The 17,048-nt window shown below is 41.5% G+C and overlaps 1 protein-coding gene across 5 annotated transcripts in view; it reads right to left on the minus strand.

The window, feature by feature from the left end:
• Window positions 1–8,807: 8,807 nt before the first annotated feature.
• LRRC8B (leucine rich repeat containing 8 VRAC subunit B) overlaps window positions 8,808–17,048 on the minus strand; it is a 102,862-nt gene continuing 94,621 nt past the window's right edge. For all 5 annotated transcript variants that reach the window (XM_007480359.3, XM_056815373.1, XM_007480358.3 and 2 more), the window contains one exon: window positions 8,808–13,112. In XM_007480359.3, coding sequence (XP_007480421.1) covers window positions 12,840–13,112 — 273 coding nt within the window. In that variant the 3' untranslated portion in view covers window positions 8,808–12,839. The remainder of the gene's footprint in view (window positions 13,113–17,048) is intronic.

A 17,048-nucleotide genomic window follows, 5' to 3' on the forward strand; every position in this document is an offset into this window, starting at 1 on the left:
TTTTTCATTAATCCTTTTTCTTCTTGTAGACTGAATCGAATGGATTGTAAATTCCTTGAGGATGAGCAGACCCCATTTTGTTTTTTCTTCGAATTCCTTCATACAGTGGTGTCAAACTCTAATAGAAAGGGAACTGATCTGTATATAAGTCCCTGTGAGTTGCATAGTGACTCAATTTGAAAATGTTACATTATGTTTTATTGTATGTTTATTTAATAACTATTTCCCACTCACATTTGATTCTTTTTTGGGCAGCACTCAGGATTGTTACAGACGTGTGCATGTGACACATCTGCCTTCATGTATCAGTCACTTGATCAGTGCTTATTAAAAGGAATTCGGGGTAGTATCTCTGGAATGGAGGGCTTATCGTGCCCTACTAGGGCAGCTCTTCAGCCACTGACCCCCACCTGACACCCAGCTCTCACTTGTGGCTCCAAGTAGCTGCTAGCATGTGACAGCGGCCATACCCTGGGCAACAGCTTCGACAGGCCGGCCAAACCTTGTGAGGGTAGCTATCGGGTCATCATGGACCCCTGGTGAACCAGGGCTTTGCTCACCCAGCATGTGAAGACTGCTTTGGCTGAACAGACGGAAGAAACCAATAAGAAGGTTCAACGGCTGAGATGGCGACGCAGCAAAGCACTGTGGAGTGCTTAGGGCGTGTTGAAGCACAAAGGACAACATGGCCATCCAATGCAACTGAGGAAGTCTCCAGGTGTAACGACTTTTCATGCCACTGGACCCAGACTTCTAACGCCAAGAGAATGGGACTGTCTCTGTGCATCGGCTTTTCCACTTAAATATCCTTCACGCACAAGTGTCTTTGTGCACACTCATCTATCCTAACCCCGTCCACCCTCTTCAAGACCTGCGGCGATGGGGGAGTGATGACGCAACAGGTGGAGGTGACCACTGGCAGTTGTAGTCACGATCCTGCACGTTGGCAACCCACGGACCAGTGGTCGCTCGGCCCTGTGGGCAGCAGGGACGCTTGGCAGCATCCTGGGCGACTGAGCAGCCCTCTCTAGCACTGCTCACCCTAATCGAGGGAGGGGACTAGAAAAGGTGTCCCAAACATTGCCTGCCCTACAAATGACGGGTCATCCCTTTAAGCGGTCAAAATCAAAGAAAAAATACAAAGAACCTCCTACTAGGAGCCTGGAACATCAGGACATTACTTAACAGAGAGAATACCCCAAGACCTGAGAGAAGAACAGCTCTAATCGGTGAAGAACTGGCACGATATAACATCGACATTGCAGCCTTAAGCGAAACATGCTTACCAGAAGAGGGATCACTTAGCGAACCCACCACTGGATACACCTTCTTCTGGAAAGGCAGAGCCTCAAATGAAGACAGAATCCATGGTGCTGGCCTGGCCATCAAGACCAATTTGCTCAAACAGCTGCCAGACTTGCCTGTGGGCATCAGCGAGAGGCTCATGAAGATCCGTTTGCCTCTCAGCAAAGACCGGTATGCCACAATCATCAGCGCATATGCCCCAACACTGACCAGCACAGAGGAGACCATTGAGCAGTTCTACTCTGACCTGAGTGCCGTCCTGCACTCAGTGCCCACAAATGACAAGCTGATACTACTGGGAGACTTCAACGCCCGAGTTGGCCAGGACCATGAAAGATGGAAAGGAGTGCTCGGCAAACACGGCGTGGGCAAAATGAACAACAGCGGCCTACTGCTACTCAGCAAATGCTCAGAGTTCGAACTCATCATCATGAACACTGTGTTCAGAATGGCAAACAAATATAAAACAATGTGGATGCACCCACGATCAAAGCAGTGGCATCTCATTGACTACATCATTGTATGCCGGCGAGACATCCAGTATGTAAAGATCACCAGAGCCATAAGAGGAGCTGAATGCTGGATAGACCACCAATTGATTAGAGCGACTCTTCAAATGCGCATTGCGCCTTGCCATCCAAAACGCGCCCAGACAGTTCGGGCATTTTACAATGTGAGTCGTCCTAGAGATCCTTCTTATTTGCAAACATTCCAGTCCTGCCTGGACAACAAGCTGTCTGCCAAGGGACCACTCACTGGAAGCTCAACCGAGAAATGGAACCAGTTCAGAGACGCAGTGAAGGAATCATCAAAGGCAGTCCTAGGCCCCAAACAACACAACCACCAGGACTGGTTCGACGAGAACAACACTGCTATTGAAGACCTATTGAGCAAAAAGAACAAAGCCTTTATGGAGTGGCAAAATAACCCAAACTCTGCTCCTAAAAAGGACAGATTCAAGTCTCTCCAAGCCACAGCGCAGTGTGAGATCAGGAAGATGCAAGACCGATGGTGGGGAAAAAAGGCAGGAGAAATCCAGTGCTTTGCTGATACAAAAACTACAAACAATTTTTCAGTGCCCTCAAGACTGTCTATGGGCCATTAAAACCCACCACCACTCCCTTGCTATCCTCTGACGGTGCCACTCTCATAAAAGATAAAAAAGGTATCAGCAACAGGTGGAAAGAACACTTCAGTCAGCTTCGCAACTGACCCTCTTCAGTCCACCAAAGCACCCTTGACCAGATCCCCCAAAACTGCACCATTGAACAACTTGACGTCCCTTCTTCAATAGAGGAAGTCCAAAAAGCCATTAAACAAATGAGTGCAGGCAAGGCACCCGGTAAAGACGGGATCCCAACCGAGGTGTACAAGGCCTTAAATGGAAAGGCACTCCAGGCATTCCACATAGTGCTGACCAGCATATGGGAAGAGGAAGACATGCCCCCGGAACTCAGAGATGCCTCCATCATAGACCTGTAAAAGAACAAAGGCGCACAAGCAGCCTGTGACAACTACAGAGGCATCTCTCTACTCTCCACTGCTGGAAAGATCCTCGCCCGTGTTATACTCAACAGACTCCTGTCATCTGTTTCAGAGCAGAACCTGCCTGAATCACAATGTGGCTTCCGACCAGATCGCAGCACCATCGACATGGTCTTCACGGTGAGGCAAATGCAGGAAAAATGCCTTGAGCAGAACCTGAGTCTCTACATTGTCTTCATAGACCTGACGAAGGCATTCGACACAGTGAACAGGGACACATTGTGGGGTGATCCTTAGCAAGCTCGGCTGCCCAGCAAAATTTGTCAAACTGATCCAGCTCTTTCATGTCGACATGACAGGGGAAGTCCTATCTGGTGGAGAGACTTCCGATCGCTTCAACATCTCCAGTGGCGTGAAACAAGGCTGTGTCCTCGCTCCAGTACTATTCAACCTATCCTTCACCCAAGTATTACAACATGCTGTGATGGATCTAGACCTGGGCGTCTACATCAAATACCAACTGGATGGCTCAGTATTCGACCTTCGCCACCTGACTGCAAAAACAAAGACAACAGAGAGGCTCATCCTGGAAGCTCTCTTCGCAGATGACTGTGCTCTCATGGCTCACCAAGAAAATCATCTCCAAACTATTGTGGACAGGTTCTCCACCGCAACAAAACTGTTTGGCCTGACTATCAGCCTCAGCAAAACAGAGGTGCTGTTCCAACCTGCACCAGGGAGGCCAACGAACCAGCCTTGCATTATAATTGACGGCATGCAGCTTTCTAAGGTCAACACTTTCAAGTACCTGGGCAGCACCATCGCCAACAACAGGTCCCTAGGCCATGAGATCAATGCCAGGATCCAAAAGGCCAGCCAGGCACTCAGGTGGCTGCACTGCAAAGTCCTCCAACACAGAGGTGTAAGCACTGCGACGAAGCTCAAAGTGTACAATGCAGTGGTCCTCAGCTCGCTCCTATACAGTTGTGAGACATGGACACTGTACTGGAAGCACATGAAACAGCTGGAGCAATTCCACCAATGCTCTCTCTGGTCAATCATGAGGATCCGATGGCAGGATCGAATCACCAACCAGGAAGTCCTCGACAGAGCCAACTCCACCAGCATCGAATTCCTGGTCCTCAAAACCCAGCTACGATGGTCTGGACACGTCATCCGCCTGGACCCACAGCAAATACCAAGACAGGTATTCTATGGTGAACTGTCAGCTGGACTCAGGAAACAAGGCCGACTAAAGAAAAGATTCAAGGATCAGCTAAAGTCCGACTTGAAGTGGGCTGGCATGACACCAAAGCAACTAGAACTCGCTGCCTTTGACAGAAGCAGCTGGAGAACCCACATTCACCAGGCTGCCACCACCTTTGAAGATGAGCGACGTCGACGTCTTGCCGCTGCGCGTAAACGCCGACACCAGGCCACACCCGCACCTCCCGTAACAACTGGCGTCCCAGGCCCCGTGTGCCACAAACTGTGCGCCTCAGCCTTTGGACTCCAAAGCCACATGAGGGTACACCGTAGATGAAACTGCACAAAGACAACCGTCATTCTCGATCACCGAGAGACTACCACTAGACAATCTAACAACTCTTTTTGTGGTGGCAAACAACTGGAAATTAAGAGACGTCCAGGAATTGGGGAATGGCTGTACAAGTTGTAGTACATGATTGTGATGAATACCATTGTGTCATAAGAAATGACAAACAAGATGATCACAAAAAATCTGGAAAGACTTCTGTGAAATGATACAAAGTGAAGTGAGCAGAACCAGGAGAATGTTGTACACAGTAACCCCAATAATGGATGAGGATTAATTGTGAATTACCTAACTATTGGCAGCAATACAAGGATGCAGGACAACTCCAAGGGACTTTTGACAGAAAGGCTATCTACTGCCATAAAAGGAACTGATGGAGTCTAACTACAGGTTGAAGCTTGCCATTCTTGCCTTAATTTCCTCATGAATTTTTCTCGTGTAACCAATATGTCTTTTTTTTTGGTTTTCTTTTATAACATGACAACCATGAAAATATATTTTGAACAATAACACATCTTTATCATGTTACCTGCCATTTTAGGAGAGAACACGGATGGCAAAATGTCAGAAAATGATTGTTAAAAATTGTATCCACATATTTTAAATTTTTAAAAATGAACTAAATCAGAGATCCTACTAAGTAGCAATTCTGACTGTCTTGATTCATTTTTTTTTGTTCCATGTTTCTTATCCTTTAATGGAGGATCTAAACGATGGAATCCTAGAATTTCAAGGTTGGAAGAGACTTTAATCTCTAATTGATTGATCATATGATATATCCCCAAAGTCTCAGGGCAGTGTTGAGCTTTAAAAGCTTTAACATATATTAGCTCTGTAGTATAATATAACTAATAGCTGTAATAGCTCATCTCAGTTTTAAGATTTAATGGCTTGAGACTATGATTTTTAGGGCACCAAATGGGGGGTGGATCTTCAAACCAGAAGATAGAAAGAAAAATACTAAATAATCCACAAGTTCGATTTGTATAATCCAACCACAATCACCACTAGAATCAGGTCATTTTATTAAGCCCGATTTAGTTCTTAAAAATGAACTTCAGTGGCAGCTAGGTGGCTCAATGAATTGAGTGCCAGATTTAGAGATGGGAGATTCTGGGTTCAAATTTGATCTCGGATATTTCCTACGTGTGTTATCCTGGGTAAGTCACTTAACTCTAATTGCTTAGCTCTTACCATTCTAAGATGGAAGGCAAGGATTTTTTTAAAATGGATCTAAACAACTTAACAGGAAAACAAAATAAAAACTTTCTTGAAAATAAGTCTACATTTACAACTTTTGATTAATCTATAATTTTGAATGCTGTGTCAGTGTTCATTTTCCATGTGCAATAATATACTCCATGCCATTTACCAACAGCCTACATGTTTCTGTCATTTTAGTATTTTAATTTTTAGATACTTCCATTATGGTAATAAGGCTGACCTCAACATCATGAAGTCACGGTCCTCTTTGAAAATGAAGGGTAAGGGGCAGCTAAGTGGTTTAGTGGAGAGTGAGCCAGATCTGGAGGTGGGAGGTCTTCAGTTCAAATATGGCTTCAGGTACTTCCCTGCTGGGTGACCCTGGGCAAGTCACTTAACCCCCATTGCCTAGCTCTGACCTCTCTTCTGACTTAGAACCAATATACAGTATTGATTCTAAGATGGTAAGGAGAGGGTTTTAAAAAGAAAATGAAGGGCAAACACCACCACCATACCATTATTTACACAGGTTTTATCTGAGGAGCTCTCTTGTAGAGAATGATTATTTTTGTGGCCGTGGTAACATTTTTATCCTTAATCATTTTGGTGTCATGAGTGAAAATTTTACTAAGGTGAATTTGGTGAATAGGATAGTGATCTGACTATTGAGGGCACACTGGGAGGAAAGTTTCGACCACTGAAGAAAAAGCCTTCAAGTCAAGTGATTCAAAGAAACAAAACAAGTTAACTTCCAACATTTAATCCATTTTTATTTTTTTAATTATAAATGCCAACTTTTTTCAGAAAATAAATTTCTAAAACCAGCAAAGCTGATCAAAATACCACTGTAGTTTGGTGGGAATGAATTCCCAAGAAAAATCGGGTTTCCATCAAAAACTTGGGGTCGGAAAGGGAAACCAAGATTGTCAAACCATTACAAAATCTGTATTTTTAAAGAAATCATTCCTAAGGAAGAGACTTCTTCACACCTTAATTGTCTTCACCTGCACATTTTCTAGAGTTGTATTTTTTTTTTAAGAGTGATGAGTGCTGGTGATCACAATTTTAAAAACAACTGAATGAAAGTTTCCTCCAAAATTGATTTCTCAATATTGGAGCGTACTTCATAGAGAATATTTCATTGTGGTTTTGGGGGATCCCCTCTAAGGAAAAGGTTTTATACATGCCTGTAACATCAACGTACCGTTGCATCTTCCTAGCTGCCGGGCATCAGTCACTTCTTGTCCCCACCTCTCAATTAAATAATGCTTTGATTGGACTACCACAGCAGTGCTAGAACTTTAGAACTCCCATGCAAGAATTTGTCCTCCAGGTTCTGACTTTGACAATAGTTAATACATGCTTGGACCCTCCTTAGAGGTTATCCCAATTCAAGATTTTCAATCTTGTATTCAGCAAGGAGTGTTAATGAAAGTTGTTCAGACTCTTGGTGACACCATTTGGGGCATCTTTGCCATTTTCTTCTCCAGTTCATTTTACAGATGAGGAAATGGAGCAAAAGTGACTTGCCTTGGAGACAGCGGGGTGGCTCAGTGGATTGAGAACCAGACCTAGATCCTGGGTTCCAATCTGGTCTCTTACACTTCCCAGCTATGTGACCCTGGGCAAGTCACTTAACCCCCATTAGCTGTGTGACCCTTACCACTCTTCTGCCTTAGATCCAACACACAGTATTGATTCTAAGACAAAAGGGAAGGGTTTTTTTTTTTTAAGTGACTTGCCCAGGGTCACACAGCTAATGAGTGTCTGGGATCACATTGAACTGAGGTTCTCCTGATTCCAAGCCCAGTGTTCTCTCCACTTCATCATCTAAGCACTGAAATTTACTTTAGTGTATTTCCACCCGGTGAACAGAAATGTGATGGGCAGAGAAGGGAATAAACCAATGAAGTGAGATGATGGTGGTCTTTTCCATACTGCTGATTTGTACCCAAATGGTTGGGAAGCTTTGCCGTAACTGCAGACATTTGGTGTTCCTTATTCTCGTAGAACATTTCACGTATACAGTTTTATTAACCAAATCCTGTCCACAGGAAATCCCTGTTCCCCAGGGCTTTGTGCACCCCGCAGACAGATCTAGAGAGGGAAACTCTGATGAGAAAAGTATATCACACAAATAGAGGGGCTTGGGGACATTCACATATCCTTTCCTAAAGATAAAAAGTCTGTAGGTCTTCCCTTTCACCCTGCAAGAGTAAAAATGTACCTGTAACATGGGGCTTTTCATTCTGTTTTCTCCCAAATAAACACACACTCAAATATAACAATATTTATTTCAGCTTTTATTTATATAGTGCTGAGTGGTAAGAAGGATGGCTAAGTGGTGCAATGGATAGAGTATCATGCCTGGAGTTAGGAAAACTCATCTTCCATGAGTTCAAATCTGACCTCAAACACTAGCTGTGTGACCCTGGGTAAGTCACTTAATTGCCTTTGCCTCCGTTCTGCATCAGTAAAATGAGCTAGAGAAGGAAATGGCAAACCACTCCAGTATCTTATGGAGTCACGAAGTGCTGGACAAGACTGAAAGGACCGCACAGCTACTAATGGAAACAAAGCTACATACACTGTCTCTCTTTGATCCTCTCACAACAGCCCTGTGAAGTAAAGAGGCAATACTATAGGCTCTTTTTACAGATGAGGATACAGATTTAGAGCATTTTAAGTGACTTGTTTGGGGTCACATGGCTAGGTGGCTGTGTTGCTAGATGGCATCCTGGGGTTTTTTATTCCAAGTACAGTGCTCTCCGTTCTCTTCGGCTACCTTCCTTGTTTATCATAGGAAAGCATCTCTGCTAGGGATTTCAATTCAAATATTTTGCATGTATCCTCTAGCATGAATGGAACATCTTTAATGGAGACTGTGGGGAGTGCAGGAAGTTTTACTAGTCCCCTTAAGTTTCTAACCAATCATGTTTACCATTATTTTTTTTAAACCCTCACCTTCTGTCTTGGAATCAATACTGTATATTGGTTCCAAGGCAGAAGAGTGGTAAAGGCTAGGCAATGGGGGTCAAGTGACTTGCCCAGGGTGACACAGCCAGGAAGTGTCTGAAGCCAAATTTGAACCCAGAACCTCCCATCTCTAGGCCTGACTCTCAATCCACTGAGCCACCCAGCTGCCCCCTTGAACATATTACTTTAAAATAATATTTGGATGCTGCTGGGAGAAATTTATAGATGAAAGGAAAATGCCGGGAAATTCAGGAAGATAAAAAACAGCAATAAGGTCATAGAGTTGTCATCCAGCTATTTTAATAACTTCTGAACCAATCACAGAACATTCAGTATTATAATTACACAAAATTATGAATCATGCCGGTAGTTGGACTGTGGAAATAGAGACTTTTTCCCATCAAAAGGGGATTCCATGCCAACAAATTCCTTGTGGCTCACACTCCTGAATCATCTGCCAGCTGTCCCTTCAGTCGAGTCCCTGAGGAGCTCGATTTATCCTTTTTAACTTCCTAAATACACATTAATGTCCAGTGGCAATGCAGATTAGGGTTGGTTTCCCTTTTCTAGATACTAAGTCTGGGAACAGAGAATAGAAATATGTGGTCTACAAGAGCTACAGATGGCATCTGGGAAAGTGTCTAAGAAAGTTGACCAACTTCTTACCAGGAATGTTCAACAATCACATGTGCAATTCAAATCAGTTTCGGTATTTAGCTTCCTTTTAATGGGTTATTATTGAGGAAATGAAACATTGAGACACTAGAGATCATGGTTAAAAGGGAAATATTTTAGAATGAAATTACATTTTGAAAGATTCTTTTAAATGGAGCAAGACCATTGCTAGTGTCATGTTTTTTTGTAAAAAGCCATACTTTGGGCTGAAAATGCACTTTTAAAAATTAAATGGCGACAATGGGTTTTAAATTATATTTTAATATACTTTCAATAATTAATCTCTGAAATCAAGTCAGTTGTAGAATAAAAGTTTGCTTTTAAAGTGATCTTAAAAGTAGTTTCCTTCACTAACCTGTCAACTAGTAGCTGAAATTTAATATAACCATATTAAAAAAATTAATGTCACCTACACACAAGGATTTTAAGTATGGATGGTACCTTGCTCTGGTGGCACAGATGGTGACACAGTGTCGAATCATGCCACCCAGGTTACCGCAACATTTTCTTGTGTGTATTACTGGCCAGATCCTCCTGCTAATAAGAAGTTCCTTCCTGACAGTTATTTGGAGTGGGGTGCATGGATACAGGATTACTTGAAGAGGATTTAGCTAACTAGGTCTAAGGGCATTCATTTAGCCTGGTAGCTTTTCATTCACTGCGAGCAAATCTAATCTAGTTACCAGAGTGGTAGAAAATGCATATTTCATTAAAAAAAATCACTTCCTATTTTTTTGGGGGGGGGTGAAATAAAAGTGTTAAGGGCTATTTTTTTGCTGAGTTGTTCCAGTCAAGTTCAATTCTTCATGACCTCTTTAGGGGTTTTCTTAGCAAAAATACTGGAGTGGTTGTCATTTGCTTCTCCAATCCATTTTCCAGAAGAAACGGAGGCAAACAGTATTAAGTGACTTGACCAGGGTCACAGGGGTGACCTGAGGGTCTGAGGCTGGATCTGAATTCAGGAAGTTAAGACTGGCCTTAGCACTATCCAACTGTGCCATCTAGCTGCCCATTTCGGCTTCTTATAGGTTCTAACAGCATTTCTACAGCTCCCCAATGGGACTGAGAGAGAGAGAATGACTATGACTAAAAACAGGGGGGCAAAACCTAAGTTAATCTTTTTCGATTAAAAATTAGATTTTGACTATTTTGGTTCTATATTCCATAAATATTGAATATAATTTATATATATGAAGCTCTAACTAGATACATGCCAAATTATTTATATAGATAGCAAATATTTCTATATCACCATATTTACCTATAATCTATGAGTTGGGTTATGATGATAATGATTATTTTTTGGTCTAAACCTGTGATTTTATCCATCTGACTGTAACAAATTGCCTAGGGGTGCTGGGAAACTGATATTGTTGCCCGCAATCACATAGGGGGCAGTGTCTGAGACAAAATTTGAACTCAGATCTGCCTCTTCACTAACCATACTGCCTATCATTATTTATGACAAGAAGGCATCTATCTCTAAAGAACTCTCCCCATCTACACGCCTTCATCAGTATTTGGATCTGTATATTTGTGTGGGTAGGCAGGCACAGAGACATATGGAGAGAAAGTGCTCTGTACAAATCTATGTCCCTTATTGGGTATTGGACGTCTACTACCCATGAGCCTTTTCTGAAGTTTCAAAACAAAATCTGACCATCCTTGACTGGGATCCCTGAGAACTTCGATGCCCTGACTGTGGGCATGTTTGGATAAGGAGGGAGATTTCATCCTGTTCACTCCTCTTCAGAAAAAAATCTTACCACTTTTCTTTTAGTCAATCTTTTTTTTTCCCACCACCCCTTCTGTTGTCTCTATCACCATCCTGAGAAAAATAATAAAATAAGCTTTCTCTTCCTATGACTGAATGACTTATTTTGCTATTCTGCAACAAAAAGACAAATTAAGAAAATAAAAAAATAAACCCCCCATATTTACAGCACTCTATTTCCCAAATGTTTTCCAGTCTGAAGAGAAGACCACACAGATTAGGTCCTCAGTGAGGCATTTTAATGCCATGTTACATTAGAGAAAAAGAAATTAAAATGTATTCTTCCTGAAAGCGTGCCTATGGATTTTATTATTTATTTTTGCAATGTTGCATACAATAAAAGGTAAAACACAAAGTTCTTTATAGGAAGAAAGCCGATATATTCTTGAAGAACTAGAGAAAGCCATAAGATAAATTTCAGTGTTAAAGCGACATCATTTGCAAATTTGAGAACCGACCATGAGAGCAAACATCAGGTTCAGACAGAGAATTTTTCTCATGGCATTTTAACTACAGATCATGCAAATGGAAGAAAAAATGAATGTTTTGAGTTAATAGTTACTAATTTTCTATCAAGTATTTAATTAAATGAAGAGTAAAAATCTCAATTCTGTATCTCTCCCTTCTCCCCTTCCCCGAGTTTTTTTTTTTGCAAGTAAGTAAGAATTTGTACCCGTACAATAGTTCAATAACTGGGGAAGAGGTAGATTTTGAGGATCTCTCTTCTCAAATGCAGGGATCACTAAATACTTCAGAGATCCCCCTTCTCCCCTAATGAAACACTAGTCATGCTCCTAACCATAGTAGCAAAAGAAAGCAATTGATTACAGATGAACAGAACATTGGTGAACTGAACACAAAGCAAACAACCTGAGAATCCTAATAAAGAACAAAAACATAACTACATAAACTAGAAGTTGCTTAGAGAAATAACATTTCCCTAGATCCTCTGTACCTTAGAAAAATGATTCTCCTTGGATTTGGAGTCCCCAGATACATAATATAAAACAATTGTACATCATACATTCTGTGAATATAAAACTTTGGGGTATACATTTTTTTAAATTGGGACTTTGGGGGGAAAAATGGAAAGGGAGAAGATTTTTAAGGAACATGCAAAATTTTCACCTCTTCCAAATACCCTGTTCCGGAGTTTGTGCAATGACCTAAGGCAGGAGATTTGTTAGTATCCCTCACTTTTCCCACAGTGAACAGAAGAGCAAGGAAGACTCAACCAATCAATAAAAAAAGTAAATGTTGAGAGGAAAAAGACTACCCTCTCTTCAACAATGCATCCAGGCTAATATGTTTTAAGAACATTAATCAAAGTCGGTGGTGAGGATATTTCAGGAAACTTATCTTGATGACCTTGGTCATAAATGTTGAGAGAGAGAGATGGGGAGAGAGAGATGGGGGGGGGGAAGAGTGAAAGAGAGAGAGATAGAGGGGGGGGGAGACATTTAAAATGACAGATCTCAGATAATTAATTGGAAAGGAGAAGTTTAAGAGCCCCACTCCACTCTTCCTGTTCCAAAGAAAAGTTGAGTATGGTTTTAATGGCTGCCTTTCTCCACATCACCATAGACATATCCTGCTTGGAGCAGTTCAGTTACGTTAAAGGTTGATCACTCCTAGAAAGCACATACTCTTTCAGTATTATTTTTACCCATGGGATTTAGGGACAGCCGAGGCATTCTGTTAGTTAACCATGCCATGGCAGGTCAATGGGTATATGTCTGATGCATGAATTCTCCCCATCAATTTTTCCTCTTTTCAACTAAAAAAAAGAGAGAGATTAAAAATGCTTTTCATTCCAAGTCCCAGGATCTTTACTATCTTGAGACACAATGTGTCTCCTTCCTTAGTTCAACATTTATCCAAGCATGTCTGCAACCGTTCTGTGGTCGGGGGAGACAGGGTGTTCAGCAAGTTTTCTTCCACAAGCACACAGCTCCGCTTCAGAGAGGAACATGCTTCCAGCTCCGGGGGGAGGACTTCTAGGTGGTTTCCAATGAGCTCCAACTGCACCAGGTTTGTCAACTCCCCAATGAGGGGGGACAGAGTCATCAGGCTATTCTTCCCCAAGAGTAAAGTCTGCAGTTTTTTGCACTGAAATAATCCATTTGGCAGGGTTTCAATCTAAGAAGAAAAAAGAAGACACAGCCGCTGAAAGCTCAACTCATGCAGAAGAAACATGGAGGAAAAATCTTCCTTGCTATTACTCAATGCTCAAGGAAAGATACCACCCAAAGGAGCATTTAAAAAAATAGAATAATTAATAATTGGAGTTACCCTGGCTCCTACAGCAGAGGATCTTAACCTGGAATCTGGGAACTTGATTTTTATTTTGTTTTAATATGTTTCAAAAAGTGAATTTCCATATAATTAATTGGTTTCTTCTGCATTTTACTTTATGCATTTAAAAACACATTTCCTGGGACCCATGATGACAAAGGGTCTCTCTCAGCAGCCTGTTTTCCCTAAAAAAGGGAGGGGTGAGCCAGAAAGCAGATGGGGTACGCTTGTGTGTTCCACACCTGGCACCAATTCCCTGCCTCACCTTTTCATGTTTATTGTATGTTAGTCTCCTGTGCACACTCGATGTTGCAGACATAGGTCAGACTTCTTGCTATTTCCCATACAAGTTATTCTGTTTCCTGCTCCCATGCTTTTGCCAAGGTGACTCCCATTCTGGAACTGTACTAACCTCTTCACCTCTGTCTAACTTCTTTCAAGGCTCAGTTCAAAGGCCTTTTTCTCTAGGAGACCTATCCTGATCTCTCCCCACTCCGTTACTGATGACCCCCCCAGCCCCCGCCTTCCACCTCAAAATTACTTCCAATTTGCCTTGGAAAGGTTCTAGACCTGTGATTTCTTCAGTAAAAGTAAGGAACTTCTCCAACCCAAGCCATTAGAGACCTTCTCTGTGACTTCAAACTCTTAGCTGGCTCTCTCCTATGCCTGGAATATACTCCCTCCACTTTTCTGTCACAACTCTACTGTCTAGAGTCTATTTATTCCTTTAAGGTACAGCTCAGGCACCATCTTGCACCTGAACGTTTACTTGATCTTGCCCAACTACTAATGCCCTGCCACCCAAAACATCTTGTGTTAATGACTTTAAATATCAGTGTATTTATTATCTATGTGATGTCTCCCCTATTTGAATATAAGCTCATTAGGATTAAGGATGGCTTAATTCTTCCATGTATCCCCAGCACCTAGAACAATGCCTGGAATAAAAAAAGATGCTTATTAAATACTTGTTAATTGACTGATGATCCAGAACTCTGCAATTCCTTTCTGTAAGCTCCCAACCTTGAATCATTGCATTGAATTTACTCTTCCCAAACATAGGCATGTTGACTTAAGAGCTGGAAGGGGACCACTGAATCCAAACTCTACATTTTACTGATGAGGAAACCAAGACAGAATTTGCTTAGCATCACACAGTTATTAAGTGTCTGAGAGGCAAGATCTGAAGCTAGATCTTGGTACCTCCAAGTTCAAGACTCTTCGCTTCACCAGGCTGCCTCACAATGATAAAACTCTTTTATGGCCACCATGATTTCCAATCCTTTGACTCTACCACCTTTTCATCCAATCCTTCAAGGATGTTACAGCTAGCCTCTTCAACCATGCACTATTTTCTATCCTTGAATCTCAAGGCATTTCCTGCCTTGTCAAACCCCAACAGTTCCATTTTCCTACTCAAATGCTGTTGAATACTGTTATAGAAAGTCAAATAACTGTGCCGAGTTTGTTACAAATTGTCATTTAATCTTAATGGGGCCTTCATTCCTTCAGGACCATCCTTTTACCTTTCATAGCACCTGTGACAAACCTCTGCCTTCCCTAGTCCCTTCAGTCCAGATCCCCTAAAAATACTGTCTCAATTTTTTAACCCTTCCCTTGCTCACCTCCCATTTAACTCCTTGCAAGCTGAATTTCTCAAAGGCATTCTCAAATTCACCACGTCTGAAGCAGACACCTTTCCCTTTCCCAGTAAATCCACTCTCCCCAACTTCCTTATTCTTGCTGAGGACACCATCACCCTTTCCAGTTACTCAGATGTGCAACACTGATGTCGTTCTTTATCATTTTGCTATAGTGAGTAAAACACTCCATATATCCAGTTCTTGGGAGAAGGTAAAGTGTTGGGTTTTGTCTCCTTAACTATCCAGCCATTCTTCTATGATTTATTGGGAAGTTTAATCCATTTACAAAGTTATAATTGTTAGATATGAATTTTCTTCTACCTAATTACATTGTATTGATTATTTTCTTCCTCCTAAAGTCAGCATTTAGTCTCTGTGATTAGCATTTGATCCCAGGGTCTCTTTATCTTCCTCCTGTTTTCTTGTTGGGCCTCAAGTTTCTTGAATTTACTTAAAAATGTGTATTCTTTTTATTCCTCTTTACATCCCACTTGCTTCCAGAAGTCTAGTGTGATTCAGAATTCTTAGCATCTCATTCCATCCCACTTGTTCCAGTCAATTATTTCTTTTATGCTGAGTAACATTCATTTGTGGCATCCAGTGAATGTTCATTTCCTTCTCTGTTCTTATTTCTTTCCATTTCAAGTCTGATCTGAAATCTAGCTTGCTATTTAGAGTATCACAGGACTGTGGATTTAGCTTACACAGAGAAATGGGTCTCCTGAGAGAGTCTCCCCCAACCCCTGACACAATACAACTTTACCTCACTCCCCTATATCCCTAAGCAGGTCAAAGAATCCAAAGGATGGAAGAGACTGCCTTTCCCCACCAGCTTCCCTTGAGAGGAGACTTGGAAGGATCTCCAAACAATTTCTACTTCATACCTCATTTCTTCCAACCTGAGGGATTTTCCTCAGAGTTAATGTCCCACTTCCCAAAACATAATGATTCATTTATGATATAATGTGGATTTTAGTCCCTGGACTATTATGTCATTTCTTTCTCCTTCCCATGGCCTGATTCCTTTAAATAGTTCCCTTAGATCTTTTCTCTCTCTCTCTCTCTCAATAGAGGACAGAGTGCTGGGGCTGGAGTCAGGAAGATGTGAATTCAAATCCAGTCTCAGACATTTACTAGTTGTGTGACCGACCTCAAGCAAGTCACGAACTACTGTCTGCCTCAGTTTCCTCAACTATAAATGGGGATGACAATAGCACCTAAACTTCCTAGCTGAGTGACCCTGGGCAAGTCACAACTCCAATATTCTAGCCCTTAAACCACTCTTCTGTCTTAAGAGTCAATAATACAGAAGGTAAGGGCACCGATAAGAGGATCAAATGAGATATTTGTAGAGTGCTTAACACAGGGCTATATAAATTTTATTCCCTTCCATTCCCTTTCGCTTTGGTTCTTCAACAACATAAGGAAAACAACTGGCTTGATCTAGACTAATGAGTTAGTCTTGTTTTTTCTTTCCTTGTTAATGGTTCTGATTTACCTTTCTCCTGTTTAAAATGTTAATTTGTTTAAGACTCTCATCTGTATTTTCATTTGTTTCTTTGTTTTTAAGGAAGGAACTACTTGTTGAATGTCTATTTTCACTGAAAAAAATGTTCAGGGGGCAGCTGGGTGGCTCAGTGGATTGAGAGCCAGGTCCAGAGATGGGAAGTCCTGGATTCAAATTTGGAATCATATACTTCTTAGCTGTGTGACCCTGGGCAAGTCACTTAACCCCCATTGTCTAGCCCTTACCATTCTTCTGCCTTAAAATGAATACACAGTATTGATTTTAAGACAGAAGATAAAAGGTTTAGAAAATAAAATAATATTCAGCTTTGCATTATTTCATTTTAGCATGCATGACATCTTTGGGAAAAAGATATTTTGGAAAAGTAATCCTTTTTTTTCTTGCAAACAAAGTGTAATATTGGATTGTTTGTATTTGTTTTCTTAAGAGTTAAAGGCTCACTGAGTTACTTATGATGCTTTTCTTGTTAAAAATTTTTCCCAATTACATGTACTAAGTTTTCTACATGCATTTTCTGAAGTTAGAAGATCCAAATTGTCTCCCTCCCTTTCTTCTCTCTCCACTCCTGGAGATGATAAGCAATTTGATCTGGTGGTACACAAATGATCA

Source organism: Monodelphis domestica, chromosome 2 (assembly GCF_027887165.1).
Source record: "Monodelphis domestica isolate mMonDom1 chromosome 2, mMonDom1.pri, whole genome shotgun sequence".
Taxonomy (NCBI): domain Eukaryota; kingdom Metazoa; phylum Chordata; class Mammalia; order Didelphimorphia; family Didelphidae; genus Monodelphis; species Monodelphis domestica.